Source organism: Simochromis diagramma, unplaced genomic scaffold, assembly GCF_900408965.1.
Source record: "Simochromis diagramma unplaced genomic scaffold, fSimDia1.1 OVJJ01000030.1, whole genome shotgun sequence".
NCBI lineage: Eukaryota > Metazoa > Chordata > Actinopteri > Cichliformes > Cichlidae > Simochromis > Simochromis diagramma.
Genome location: NW_024387340.1, coordinates 183,113 through 198,308, shown reverse-complemented (window position 1 = coordinate 198,308; position 15,196 = coordinate 183,113). Strand labels below are relative to the sequence as shown.

Genomic DNA, 15,196 nt, shown 5'->3' with positions numbered 1-15,196 from the left:
TCCATCTTGTGCACAGCAAAATCTCCAGTGTTAAATTAACACTAGAGAGTGTCTATATGGGTCCACACCTCTGAGTGTTAAATACAACACTGTTGAGTGTTAAATTAACACTTTTGACAGTGTTATATGTTTAAAAGTAACCTAGTCAGTTTTGAAGATTAACAATGGCTAACACTGGAAAATAACTCAAAATGTTAGAAATATTCCAGTGTTAGAAAACCAGCACTGCTCAGTGTTAGTCTTTGTTAATCTTCAAAACTGACTAGGTTACTTTTAAACATATAACACCGTCAAAAGTGTTAATTTAACACTGGAGATTTTGCTGTGTGCTTTACTTGTTTTTCTTATTGTTAACATTGCAGTAGAGAAGACAGAGGGTAAGCACCTTCTTCTGTGACTTGCTTACGTGTAGCATCCCTCTTCCTCACAACTGCGTGCAGACACACAAGCAGGAAACAGATACATATCTGTATACAAATGAACTGTTAGCACCTGCATCCACAGTAGTCCTGTCAGTTGGTTTCCTCTCTTCGACTCTACATCTCCCTACCTGTGTGTGTGTCTGCTTCCTCTACATTATATGTTAGTTACATTTGTTTAAAATAGATGTAGTCACTCTTCACATTAAAGAAATAAAATAAAACTGTTACCTGAAGAGAATTAAATTATGAGTGTTAGCTGAAAAGCTCTGCAGATAAATAAACACATTTTTATAGCAGCATAGATGTTATAACTAAAACCAGATTTCCCTAAATGCAAAAAAAATTGCTTAACCTGTTTGACTCTGTTTTGGTTGTTCAGCACCTGATCTTATCTGTGGTCCTGCAGATTTCTGAGAGGGTATAAAAGCTGGCTTTCCTGGAGAACTCACTGATTAAACAAACAGCTGGAATCGGTAAAGAGCACGGCCTCTGTCACTGAGAGGAAGACAGCTCAGCACCAGGCAGACTGTAAGTCACTTCATCCTGAATGTTTCACCACATTTTACACTCGTGTCTGTTCACACGTGCTGCTTCTGCTGTACAAGTCCAACCTTACTGATTTGTTTTGTTTTACATGATTTTTATGGCATTATATTTCTTTTATTCAGATAATCTCAAACTGTTTAGTTTATCGAGGCTATTTTTAACATTTTTATTCAATTCTATTTATCCCAAATATTCAGTTAAGTAAATATATTGGATATTTTCTTAATTCCATTCAATTTTGTGTGATATCATTTTGTGTATCACAGTGCGAAACCCTAAAAACTAAACTCAAACAACAATCGGTCATTTTATCTTTAAAGCATTCAAACACATTTCCAGAATGATGATGAAGATCTGTGCCATCCTACTTCTGTTTGTGGGTAAGTGTAAGAAAATAACCACAAATCATTCTGTGTGCAGGAGATGGATTTGAAATTTGGTGTTAATGTAAATTGTATCCATCATTAACCCTCTGAATCAGCCTCAGTCAACACACAGACTTCAAGCTCGACTGCAACCACAGATGCTCCAACAGCAACCACAGGGGCTCCAACAGCAACCACAGCTGCTACAACAGCAACCACAGGTGCTACAACAACAACTACAACTGTAGCAACAGCAACCACAGGGGCTCCAACAGCAACCACAGCTGCTACAACAGCAACCACAGGGGCTCCAACAACAACCACAGCTGCTACAACAACAACCACAGCTGCTACAACAGCAACCACAGCTGCTACAACAGCAACCACAGGTGCTACAACAACAACTACAACTGTAGCAACAGCAACCACAGGGGCTCCAACAGCAACCACAGCTGCTACAACAGCAACCACAGGGGCTCCAACAGCAACCACAGCTGCTACAACAGCAACCACAGGGGCTCCAACAACAACCACAGCTGCTACAACAGCAACCACAGGGGATCCAACAACAACCACAGCTGCTACAACAGCAACCACAGGGGATCCAACAACAACCACAGCTGCTACAACAGCAACCACAGGGGCTCCAACAACAACCACAGCTGCTACAACAGCAACCACAGCTGCTACAACAGCAACCACAGGGGATCCAACAGCAACCACAGGGGCTACAACAGCAACCACAGGGGCTACAACAGCAACCACAGGGGCTCCAACAACAACCACAGCTGCTACAACAACAACCACAGCTGCTACAACAGCAACCACAGGGGCTACAACAACAACCACAGCTGCTACAACAACAACCACAGGGGCTCCAACAACAACCACAGCTGCTACAACAGCAACCACAGCTGCTACAACAGCAACCACAGGGGCTCCAACAACAACCACAGCTGCTACAACAGCAACCACAGCTGCTACAACAGCAACCACAGGGGATCCAACAGCAACCACAGGGGATCCAACAGCAACCACAGGGGCTACAACAGCAACCACAGGGGCTCCAACAACAACCACAGCTGCTACAACAACAACCACAGCTGCTACAACAGCAACCACAGGGGCTACAACAACAACCACAGCTGCTACAACAACAACCACAGGGGCTCAAACAACAACCACAGCTGCTACAACAGCAACCACAGCTGCTACAACAGCAACCACAGGGGCTACAACAGCAACCACAGCTGCTACAACAGCAACCACAGGGGCTCCAACAACAACCACAGCTGCTACAACAGCAACCACAGCTGCTACAACAGCAACCACAGGGGATCCAACAGCAACCACAGGGGCTACAACAGCAACTACAGCTGCCCAAGCGGCTGCAGTTGTAAATGAAATCAGCCTGACTTCTGTCATAGTGACAGTCGTAGCTGCTGCACTTGTATAAAGAGATTCATCAGTCTGGCCTGATCTGTGGAGCCCAGTGAAATATGGTAGATTTTTATGAGGTATATCATTATTTCATTTTCTCATCACATGTTTGTTCACATATTTTTTAAACAACATCAAAGTAATGAAGTGCTGAAAAACACAACAATAATATTAATAATTAATAATAATAACAACAACGACAATAATAATAATAATAATTTTCATGAACCCAGTTGTGAGAACTGCAGCAGGGTTTCTGCAGGGCAGGGAAACCAAACTAACAAACTAAATTACAATGTCTATGAAAAAGCTCGTTTTGAGTCAAAGAAAGTGGAACGAGGAGGTTGAAGTGAAGTTGAAGAGGGCCGAAGCAGAGTTTGGAGTGTGTACAGCATCTTTATTTTTAATCACAGCTATAAATCAAAGTATAAGTCTGATTCATATGAAGAAGAAATGAATGTGAGAAATGAGTTAGAGTGTTGGAAACAGTCTGTCCTGATGTGTGAATTTTGTGTGCCTGGACCTCATTAATCTTTGAACTTAGCACAGTAGTGTCTGAGAGTGGTGAAGAACATATAATCTATAATAATCACTCAGGCTGAATAATGTGTGTGTGTTTGAAAGAGAAGTCACTCGTCTGAAATAATGTCTGACTTTTTAAATGTGTGGTTGAACATGAAGTCAAGTATACTGATATGGGACTGAATGTTCATATGTGATGGGATTTCCTGTGTTAAGAATAACAGGGCCAGCATTAGCTCTGAGTAGGTTAATTAGATGAGTATAATTCAGGTCATTTGATTCTGTCTTATTTGCTTTGCTTGCTCCTGCTAAACTGCAGTTAAAGTTGAAATTGTGGGTGTCTCCTGTTTAACTCTGTGAAACAGTAAAGGTCAAAATCTGAGTATTAAAGTACATTAAATGGTTCTTACAGGTTAGTCCTTTAAACGTAACAGATCCTTGGGTCTGTTACTTTTAACAGACAGACTTCCAATGTTTGGTTGCCTCTGGCTTTACAGTGTGTGGAATTAAAGAAATTATTTTACAGCTGCAATATATCCTGCAGCATTAACATTGCATTAAGATGGTTATTAAACCTGCTGGCTTTACATTAACCTTTTATTACAGGTGCAGCCATAATAATTGTATACACACATTGCATTTTGTGCTTATTAAAGAGTTAAAGCTCAGTCAATTAAGGAAAGGTCATAAGCCTCGTTCGGCGCGATGTCCGGACGATCTATTGTGTAAGTGACTTGGAGCTATAGAAGGTTAAAACTGCATACACGCTTACAAAACACATATAGTTCAATATAATCTAGAAACAGGCCTGAAACTATTCAGCAACCTGTGGCGTTTGAGTTTGCTTAGTAACAGGTGACAGAAGATGTGTCAAAAAGAAGACCCTGGGGATCTTCAGGGCCTGGATTCATCGCCATATATGGACGAAGATGCTAGGGAGGGGAACTTCGGTGTCTGCATTTATCTCTTAAAATTGACCATTGTCTGTAAAAAATGCAAAAAATGTTCTTAAGATGCAAATAATGTTCTTGGAAACCTTGTCAAACCCTGACATTATAAAAGCAATTGCTTTTTGGGTGGAGATCTATGCTGATTGTGTGCAGTATCCATCTCCCCGCGTGTGTGTTCAATAAAATTGTTTGACCAGACTCTTCGGGACCAGTGTTATTTTGTTTTCCTCCTCAATATTTTCGAGTTCGGGACAAGTACGAGTTTAGACAAGAGATTGAAGCTGGGCCATGCTGGGCTTAATTTCATTTATTAATTCAAAATTCATCAGTTTAAATGAATTCTGAATTTCACTGCAGGCCTGTCACCTGTCACCTTTTACACCACTGAAGGTGTAAAAGGTGGAAGAAGTCGCTTTTAGCACTTTGGTGGTCATTTCCCCCGTGTTCTTCTTTTGTGATTCAGTTTCAGTTATTGCTGCACCTTTAAAATAAAGTTCTCTTAAAATCCCACCAGTATGGTATGTTTGATTTGTTATTATTTTTAGTTTAAGTTGTTTGTGTTTTAAAACATAAAACGTATGTGTTTGCAGAGTCTGGGATTGGGGCTGCGCTGCAATACGCAAACCTGCCGTTTGGGGCACTACCGCCGCAAAGCGGTGTGCAGCTTTACCGGGAGCCGCAGAAGAAGAAGGGAAAAAATGGCCACGGCTAATGTTAGGTAGCTTATGACTGTCGAAAAATGTTTCGTTCCTGATATTTTTGGCCGCTGTAGTTTTGTACCGAGGCTCCGTGACAACGTAAGACCCCTCCGCCGACATCGTAAAGACTGTGGCGGGAAGCCGAGCCCCGCTGCGCGCTGTTCGTAGCGGTCTAGTGGCTCCGTGTCTGTGCAGCGGTGCCAGCTGCCGTCACTTAAACGTCAGGTGAGTTTCTTCTTCCCTCTTTTTCGTCCTTTTCAGTGCGCGTCGACGGATGTAAAGCGTTTGGCTGTTAAATCCGCAAAACTGAGTCAAAGTTCGCAAACTTTGGAGTGTTCGGTCCCTGCAGGAAGTTTGAAGGCTGGCAGCTGTTGGTGAGTTCCTCTTGTGGGAACTAAAAATAAGCTGTGGTTCTCAGCAGAGACCGAGGGGCTGCTGTGAAGTTACATGGTTTTGTTTTCAGAATAAATCCGGTGCCTTTGTAATCATTTAAAGACTGAAGAAATCCAAAAAGCTGAGAACATGCGAAGAAAGCCGAGATGTTTACACATGCAAGCGTGAATAACTGCAAGATCACGGCCACACCGAATCAAAGCCGTTATTCTTCTCACACATCAAATGTTGCACATCATTCTGCAGAAAAAAGCTTTGTGGTGAAGAGACCCGGCAGACTGCACCGGATCCGGATTTAGCAGGGATCATTTTTGTTTATTATACAGCGAGATCTGCACGGCTCTGTCGCCACGCTTGAATTTGTTTCTTGCACAATACATTTGTAACTTTCAGTGTTTTTCCTTCTTTCCAATAAACCATTCAACTACATGAAACTGTTTATTTTCAGCGCATCATACACTTGAAGTTTTAGAAACCACCACTCCCTTTATGTTATTTCACAGCGAGCAGATATTTAACACGTATATTACAGTTGTCTTTGCTCAGTGACTGGTTTTAGTCTTGACAGTCCACATTGCTGGCATTGCATCTTTCAACATGTTTGTGGGTAGATTTGAATGCTTCAGGTGCAACTGCAGCCACGCAGCCTGTACAGCACATGTGAGGTGCTGCTCCTGATGACTGATGAGACTGAATTCAAATGTTTGTTGCTGTACGAGTTCATACATTTAAAACAGATTGAGTTATTCTGCCAGCCCAGCATGTGGAGGTATTGCTCTTAAAATAATTATATATGTATGTCTTCATGTGGATTTCTTTGTGTTTTTATTTTGAGTCTGTAAAAAAGTTAATTATTTTGACACATGAAGAGAACATCTGATTGTGTTTTCTCTCCTGTCTCTCAGTGAGGATTGATTGGGGGGGAGCGCAGCCATGGCAGCTCCGGTAAACATCCAGGCTCCCAGTAAGACCTGGGAGCTGAGTCTGTACGAGCTGCACAGGAGCCCTCAGGTAAAGCTGTCTGTGTGCCCAGCAGCTCGCTGCAAAATAGAGGCAGTGTCTTAGGAAGCTGTGAGGAAATTATTTGTGATGTTTGCTGAAGGGTAAATGAGTTTGTAAGCTTTGTTCCCATTGCCAGAGCAGAGGGAGATACAGAAAATAAACAGCTCGGCTAAAAGGACCAACTGTGATGTAGCAGAAATGAAGAACCGCAAATGTTCTCACACGTTTGGTATGTTCAGGAGGCCATCGTGGACGGGACGGAGGTAGCCGTGTCTCCTCGCTCTCTGCACAGCGAGCTCATGTGTCCCATCTGTCTGGACATGCTGAAGAACACCATGACCACCAAAGAGTGTCTGCACCGCTTCTGCTCAGACTGCATCGTCACCGCGCTGCGATCTGGGTGAGCGCGAGCTGCCACTGTACCTGATTCACGATCGCCGTGTTCACACAGCTTGTTTTGGCCAATTATAAATAATTCGGAGATAAATTTTTAAGGGACTTTGGATGAGTTGTTTTCTGCGGTGGAAATGCTGCCGCTGTCCCTAACGAGAACAAATGCGTCGCGGTAACGTTTGTGTAGCTGAATGTGTTCACTGACTGATTTTAAATGTGGGACATTTCTGCAAAAGCCGATTATTCAGTGATTACGAAGCTTCAGGCCGTTTTTCCCTGTGCAGGAACAAGGAGTGTCCGACCTGCAGGAAGAAGCTGGTTTCTAGACGTTCGCTGCGCAGAGACTCAAACTTCGACGCGCTGATCTCGAAGATCTACCCGAGTCGCGACGAGTATGAAGCCCACCAACGCCGCGTCCTTGAGCGACTCAACCGGCTGCACAACAAGGAGGCGCTGAGCTCCAGCATCGAGGAGGGGCTCCGGCAGCAGGCCCGCTACAGGTCCGAGAGGTGACACGGATCAGTTCTATGATTTCACGCTTCTGCGCTCGAGAGAGCGCCGCGGATCCTCCTGAGTACGGCGTAGCATTCAGGCGGGATACAGAGTCCACACTCCCTGACAGATGCTGCGCTTCTTTAGCCTGCATGCCGCTTTGCAACCCACCCTCTCCCCAGCTCCTCCTTTTCTTGCTGTTCCTGACTTAATAACACCGCTGCTGTTATGACAACTGACCACACCCTGTAAGTTTAAGCTCCTCCCCTCTGAATGATAATTACTGTTGTATGTGTTTACCTTGGGGCTGCAGGAATCACCGAGTGAAGAAGCCCACTCAGGAGAGTGATAACACCACCTACAGTGGTGGGGAGGACAATGGGGACTCCCGTTCACACCTCTCCCACGACTCCGCCCCCTCACACACGCCACACCCCTGTGGTCAGACCCCTCCGGAGGCCGGGCCGAGCCGCAAGCGGCCACGTCCATCGGATGATGGCTCGGGACCCGAGGTGGACAGCGGGAGCCCGACTCCCCCGCTGAGACGCCACAAAGAGGGGCTGTCCTCCGAGATCGAGCTGGTGTTCAGACCACACCCACAGCTGGTCCACGCCCAGGACTACAACCAGACCAGGTTAGACCTTTTCTGAAGTAGCTGAACAAACATTTTATACTGAAAATGTGAATCCTTTAGTCAGGTGCTCGGCTAAACTGCTCTCCGGGAGATGGCAGAGACCAAAAACAGCTAAAATCAGGGAAATGACTAGAAATCAGTAAAAATGTGTGAATAAGAACGAACATGGTGGTGAGCCTGTCCCCGAGTGGCCAGACAATTCAGAAAACGTTTAATTTGTCAGAGGTAGAGCACATCGCCATCATCTGCCTTTCCCTTGTCAGATATGTGAAGACAACAGCTAACGCTACGGTGGACCATCTGTCCAAGTACCTCGCACTGCGCATCGCTCTGGAGGACCGACGGCCCGAGAATGAACCCGAGGACCGAGGCGAGAGGAGGCAGGAGGAGAAGAGGCGCGAGCCGAGGGGGTGGGAGGTGAAAACGGAGGGATGGCAGGAAGCGGCGAGGGGACGAGTCTGAGCAACGTCAGCGAGAAGCAGTACACCATCTACATCCTGACGAGGGGAGGCCAGTTCTCTGTGAGTGACGGCTGAACACGAGTCCCGTTTTATTCAAGCTGCATTAACCTTCTGTGTTTATGGATGAGTTTATCTTTACAGACTGATGTGCACGTTCGCTCCTTGAAAAGATGCCTTAGATTAAAAAAATACATATAAATCAGTGGAAGTTTGAAGTCTTCTCATTTCAAATTTGCGTCCCAGAAACTGCGGTTCGTTCATTCAGTGTTCACCTCTGCTAAGCAAAAGTTTAAGACCACTTCAAAAATGGCAACAAATCCAATTTTGCATGTTTGGATCTTAACGAGGTTCCAAGTAGAGCTTCAAGATGCAACAACAACAAATGGGAGTGAGAGGAAACGGAAAACTTTTATTCTACAGCTTTTTTGTTCGGGATTGTATTACAGTGAGTGTGTCTAGGGCTTTTATTGTGAAAACCCAGGACAGAAAGTGGGCAAGTCTTTGCGTAGTGCAGTCAGGCTGGTTCCTGGTGTGATTTTGTTGTACGATGGAGGAAATCTGGACTGATCGATTCCATTAGAAGCTTTTTTGTGGTCTGACCTTTATGCTCATCCTTCCTCTCAGACCCTAAACGGCTCGCTGACTCTGGAGTTGGTGAACGAGAAGTACTGGAAGGTCAGGAAGCCTCTGGAGCTGTACTACGCCCCCACCAAAGAGCAGCAGCAGCCCCAGCAGCAGCAGCCTCCTACCCCACAGAGAGAGGCCTGAGGGGGAGCGGTGGACTGCTTTCCTCTCCAACGTGGCTCTTCGATTTCTCTTCTGTTTTTTATGATAAGTTAGTTCAGCTGCGTCATGTTTTTCTTAGTTTACTGTTATTAATGGGGATCTCTTCATCTCCTCACTGAACTGGCTGTAACATGTGAGCTGATTTCGCAGCAGACAAACTGATCTGAGAGTCTACAGAGTGAAACTAAAGCAGCAGCTGCTGGAGTTCAGCTGTTTTTGATGCTTTCAAGTCAGCCATGTGTGCTGGACAAAGCCAGATGTTCTCCATGCTTCTCTAACATGCAGACGCGACGTGTCAGTGAGCAGCTGCAGCAGCTTCCTCATAGCTACATGTCTGAGGTGCCAAAATAAAAGCACCAATTCAAAATGTGACTATTAAAAAAAAATGCATTTTCTTTTCTTTTTGCAGAAATGACCAAAACAGAACTTTGGAAACTACAAAATCTGATAAACTAGTTTAAAAGAGAGCTGTCTTTATGGACGCCCATTTTCAGCGGGAAAAATAAGTCTTAAATATTTTTGGAGTCAATTTTGTGAAAGTGTTTCCAGATGGAAATGTTCAGGGTTTATGTCAAAAGCTTCTTTTTTTAAATAGAAGACCAACTTTGGGATCAAACTTGTGTTTTTCTCAGTGTCGCCTCCACCCCACTCCCACTCTGCTTTTGAGACCAGGTGAAAGTATAAAGCTCATCTTCTCATGCACCTCCGGCTGTTTTTTTTAATTTATTCTGTTTTTTTAGATTTGTCGTGTCGAGCTGTGTAGTCGTGTCAGAAAAAGGTCTCTGGGCTGGTAGCTTTATTTTCACGAGGTCGTTTCGCGGCACTGACCCTCGAGACGTCACAGTGGACTGCTGCTCGATGGTCCTCCATGATGGTGGATTTACCAAATGAAATCAGACAAATGATAATTAAACATTTGCCCCTTTCTCTAGAAGAGCTCCGAGGCTTTGAAAAGGCTTTAGTTCATCTTTTCTACAAACTGGTGAATTAAAAACAGTCGCAGCGACTCGTCGGCCGGTTTCATCTCTGAAATCTTCATAGCGTCTTCAGGCTTTAGCGCTGTGGGACAGCTCTGCACTAAAAACAAGCAGCTCCTCATTTAGCGTGCGCACTCGGTGGAACCTGTTGCTCGAGGTTATCGTAGCGGTCAGGATGAACTTTATTCTCCCTGCTGTTACAGCAGCGGCGCTTTTGAGTGCAGAGATGAGGCAGCAGCAGTTTTCTGAAACATTTCCTTAATAAAAAGTTGTACACAGATGTTTAAAAACCCATATTTTGCTAGTCTTGAATGTTTACGTCGTCTACAGATGCAGCTGTGCAGCAACACGTTTCAAACACTGGCATGAAAAAGCGTTTTTCACGAGCCCGCTCGGGTCCTGCTGCTTCAAGCCTTTGCTCCACTTCCTACGCACTTTAAACCTCCTGCAGCCATATCATTTCCCCACATCTCAGTTTCTGTGGGATGTCTCTATATTAGAATGAAGCAATATTTCATTTCTGATGTGTGATACTGTCTTTCCTCCTGTCATCAATGCAGCACAATAAACTGTTGGACTCGATCTCCAGCTTCTGTTTTTGTGTCCAAGTGTAACAAACCCGCCTGGGCTCAGAAATATTAGACAAAACAAAGGTCTGCACAGCAGCGCATGCATCACGACAGGGTATCGACTAAAGCTCAGCTGTTCTAATGAGCTTCTCTATTCTGGTTTCATTCTGTACAATGAAGGCTGCTGCTCTGACGCTAAGCAGGGAAATAAGTTTTGTCTGAAGTGCAGATGTATTCAGTGTACTCTGAGCACTCGTGTCCGTGTCACTGGGCCTTTTACTCCTGATCTATTCCCCCTGCTGAGCAGCTCCATCTGTACTAACAGCCTCAAATATCAGATTTCTGTTTGAAATCCTGCAGAACATGTTCAGCTGTGCACTGCAACATTTAAATACGACATGAACATTAAAACTGCTTCACAGAGGTCCACCGAGACGCCACGTCCCTTCAAAATAAATCACCAAGGAGCTCCCAGCGGTGTGTTGGTGAGAGAAGTAAAGCAGCACAGGGGACGAGAACATTTTGTGAACTGTGGTGTTTTATTGAAACAAAGGGAAGCGGGCAGTTTACTTCTTCTTGGACACGCCGACGGTGCGACCACGACGGCCGGTGGTCTTGGTGTGCTGGCCGCGCACACGCAGACTGCAGGGAGAGAGACAAACCAGGTTAGGACGTCTGTAACAAAGGACTGAACAACATGTTTGAGGATTTCATTTGTTTTTAAAGGCTTTTATCAGACCGACTGCTCCACGTTGGAAACGTGCTTCAGCTTAAAGACAAACTTATAACCTCTCCACCATCAGGAAACTCAAACATCTGCTTCAGGAACATAAACAGGATGTTTAACTGGTCTGTAAATCAGCAGGACAACATGCATCACAATGTTTGAGCCCATTATTAACCTCCTAGGACCCGGCGTCCACATATCCGGACGTCACGTTTTGGGTTGTCTAGACCAAAATACCAAATTTTGCTCCACAAGGGCCGCCTACGAGGACATTAAACTGCCTCTGTTTTATCAAAATTAAAAACGAATGTCTTCATATGTGGCTCTCATTGTTTTTAGAAACAAAAATTGGGTAAAAAAAAAAAAACTTTTTTTTTTTTTTAGACCGTTGGTGCAGAAGTCGCTGCATCTGTGCTCTACAGTCACACACACAAATTTAGCCTGTTAGTGTGGACGCACGCAGAGGCTGCACCAGCGTTTCTGAGCTCACAGTTCAAGTTTTCCAGGACAGGCTCACTCTGCAGACGCCTCGTTTACTCAAGTGTGACACAAACGTTCATGAAGTCTTAACTCTGCAGGACGTGTCCCGCTCACAGATGTGTGCAGACTCGGGTAAACGGAGGACGCGTCGATGCAGAGCCTTCTCACAGCAGTGTGAATGAATACAAAGACAGAGCTCTTACCCCCAGAAGTGCCTGAGACCACGGTGAGCCCTGATCTTCTTCAGCCTCTCCAGATCTTCTCTCAACTTGTTATCCAGGCTGTTGGCGAGGACCTGTAATCAGACACAGGGATGGTCACGGGGTGCCTCGAACTAGCTCGTCCAATCAAATACTTTGGTGTGAACCTCGTTCAGGTTTGAGCCAAAAATTGACTTTATCATTTAGATTCTTGAAGAATGGAAGACAAAGCAGCAGCTGCGATCACCCACCTGGCTGTATTTGCCGTCCTTCACGTCCTTCTGCCTGTTGAGGAACCAGTCTGGGATTTTGTACTGGCGAGGATTCTGCATGATGGTCACCACACGCTCGACCTGACAACCAAGCAGCTCCGGTTACTACGCAAGGAAACTGAATATGGTGATTGACAGGAAAGGATCTAATGAAGCGTTTACGTCTGGGAGACTGACGCCGTCTGCCTACAATGTGACGCCCGAGGAAACATCTGCTGCTTTACGTCAAAGTCAGGACAAACTTCATCTAGGAATCAATAAAGTATTTTGATCCTGATATGAAGCAAAATGCTCTGCAGACAGAAAAGTCCACCGAGCAGCCTCAGCTAAACCAATGATGTCTTTGATGATTACGTCACTCTGCACCCCTTTGAGACGCGAGGCGCTTCTTTACCTCCTAGTTTGTCTAAATGTGTAAAAACTGGAGCACTGCAGTGGCAGATACACACTCATACGGCACGGTGTGACCACCTTCTGCACAGGTGTGCCAACTAGGGCGGGGCTATATCATACCGTTCACAGTAACACCGGTATGATGTTGGGCAACGATAAGAAAATGAAATATCGCGATAGAATATGGGTAAACGCGCATGCGCAGTGCCTTTGTTTTCATACGCACATGGCGGCTACGCAGAACGAGAAGAGCGAAAGTGGATCGTTGACTGAAACAGATGAACCTGGACTGGTTTGTAAAAATGCTGCAGCTTCACTGGTGTGGAACTGGTTCAGCACAACAAAGCACTATTTCTGGTAGCGCATGCTAGCGGGCCGTCGTTATTACCGTGTTGTTTGGAAAATACGGCGCACTTAAAATCAATCCTTTGATTTTTCTGAAAGTCGACAGAGCCCCTTATAATCCCGTGTGCCTTATGTATGAACTCTGGTTGTGTTTACTGACCTGGAAACGATTTTATGTGCACGGCGCTCGAAAATCTGTCAAATGTTTCAGTACGACTTTGCTAAGCTACGAAGCCGCACCGCTTGATGGATTGTCGGAGCATTACGGCTATCGTAGGCGGAGCCTCGCGGAGTGATACGTACTGTGCTTCAACATAATGTTACCGTATTGTGTGTGTATAACCTCTTTTGAAGTTGTGTGGATATTATACATGGTTATGCTGAGGATGTGTCGGCCAGTTTCCACTGGAAACGCCTTTTGGTTAAACTGTCAGCGAGGAGTTTGCATTGCACTGTTACTGTTTTATATAACTTTAATGCAGATAAACAGCTGCTTGTTTAAGTGAAAATACATTGATGGGGTTTTTTTTGCACTAATAAAGTTGTAGAGTTGTAAAGTATTTTGTCTAGTGTCAATTATATCGTCAGCTATATCGTTACCGCGAATTTTCAAATGTATATGGGGATAAATATTTTTGGTCATATCGCCCTGCTCTAGTGCCAACGTTAACCTGCTGCTGGTAGCCACACTTACTCCTCCGACTTGTGAGTACCGTTCGTCACAGAACAAAGTGCCGTCTCTTTGCCTTCATGCAATAAAACAAGACGCTGCTCTGAGGACGATTGAAATATTTCTATAGCCTCATAGACCGGCCTGCAGAGGGCCGACCCTCCAAACGCTTCACAAATCAATACTCGTGATACTTGTTGCACAGATTCAGAACCACCACTAAAGCTCCAGTGACAAAATCTCCTGACAACACAAAAGCATCACAACCCGCCGTTTTCATTCAAAGCTCTGAACAATCCTCACCTCCTCCTCAGTCAGCTCTCCGGCCCTCTTGTTCAGGTCGATGTCGGCTTTCCTCAGGACAACATGAGCGTAACGTCTGCCAACACCCTGAGAAGAGACAAAGTGTTAACAACACGCCGACAATCACAAAAAAACACAGCGCAACTGATGTGATGATGAAAAACAGTTGTAACAAGCGGCACAGTCTCAGGGAGGAGCTCACCTTGATGGCAGTGATGGCGAAGGCGATCTTCCTCCTGCCATCAATGTTCGTGTTCAGGACACGAAGAATGTGCTGGAACTTCTCAGGGATGACCAGAGACTGAAACACAGAGGGAAACAAAGTGAGTCGCACACAGCAACATGTAGTTTCTGCAAAGATCATGCAGTAATACACATAGATGTTTACAAGCTTCACGCTGCATATATAACGCGTATCTTTATATGTTAACCTATATATTTGCACAGTGTGCTAGAGGTTCATGAGGATTTCTCTTAGTTCAGCCCCGTTAGCCCAAACAGATCGACTGCTGCGGCTCTGAACAGCTTCAGCTTTGTTCAAAAAAAAAAAAAAAGAGCTCACGACTACAACATCCCAGCAGTACTTCGACTATTTTAAATACTGTGTATTTACATCAGAGTACTTCCAGCTCCCGGCCAGGGTCCACCAACATGCTTGGCGAGGCTAAAGCCTGTTAGCTCTAAGGGGTAACCGCCTCGAACTATGACTGCTTCTTAAAGTTTGAAGCAGCACAGAGTCTCCATCCACAGCTACGAGTGCCAGCAGCAGACGCCGGGCATGTGGACGCTTTATAACCGGGAGGAAAAAACGAAGTTAACTGTTGGCGCTCGTCGACACAGCTCCACTCACATCCCACAGCAAACTGCGCTAAAACGTCAAATTACCAGCAATAAACTGAAAATCCCGCACCAGCCCTCTCAAGTAGGCTGTGGAGGATTTATCGGATGTATAAATGTGACAAACAAGCGCGACTAAAGTTGGATGATCGCGGATTTCTGAGACATTTCAGTCCGACAGAAAAGACACTCACCATCTTGGAAGCAGGTTCCGTGCGAAGAGGAAGCCGCAAGCCTCTCGCGAGAGTTTGACCCCTTCGGGGAACGGAAGTTGGTCCGTCACTATCGAGTCGTCCGACTGAAAAAAAACTGTGTTCAA

The 15,196-nt window shown here is 45.1% G+C and overlaps 2 protein-coding genes and 1 long non-coding RNA gene across 3 annotated transcripts; 2 read left to right on the top strand and 1 right to left on the bottom strand.

Moving 5' to 3' along the window:
* Nucleotides 1–864: 864 nt before the first annotated feature.
* LOC120718230 lies at nt 865–1,591 on the top strand. Its single transcript, XR_005692424.1, has 3 exons — nt 865–950; nt 1,289–1,348; nt 1,450–1,591. It is a non-coding gene; the product is annotated as an uncharacterized LOC120718230 (long non-coding RNA).
* Nucleotides 1,592–4,870: 3,279 nt separating this feature from the next.
* LOC120718224 (E3 ubiquitin-protein ligase RING2-A-like) lies at nt 4,871–10,663 on the top strand. Its single transcript, XM_040006658.1, is given in 8 exon segments — nt 4,871–5,168; nt 6,242–6,347; nt 6,578–6,738; nt 7,016–7,231; nt 7,537–7,857; nt 8,121–8,232; nt 8,235–8,378; nt 8,943–10,663. Coding segments are annotated over 7 exon segments (1,176 nt in total). The 5' UTR covers nt 4,871–5,168; nt 6,242–6,269; the 3' UTR covers nt 9,087–10,663.
* Nucleotides 10,664–11,170: 507 nt separating this feature from the next.
* Nucleotides 11,171–15,188, bottom strand: rps18 (ribosomal protein S18). Its single transcript, XM_040006667.1, has 6 exons — nt 15,072–15,188; nt 14,243–14,341; nt 14,041–14,127; nt 12,309–12,410; nt 12,061–12,152; nt 11,171–11,292 (listed from the first exon to the last, which is right to left on the bottom strand). The coding sequence occupies exons 1-6, from the start codon at nt 15,072–15,074 to the stop codon at nt 11,217–11,219; spliced, it is 459 nt and encodes a 152-aa protein (XP_039862601.1). The 5' UTR covers nt 15,075–15,188; the 3' UTR covers nt 11,171–11,216.
* Between the last annotated feature and the right edge of the window lie 8 nt (nt 15,189–15,196).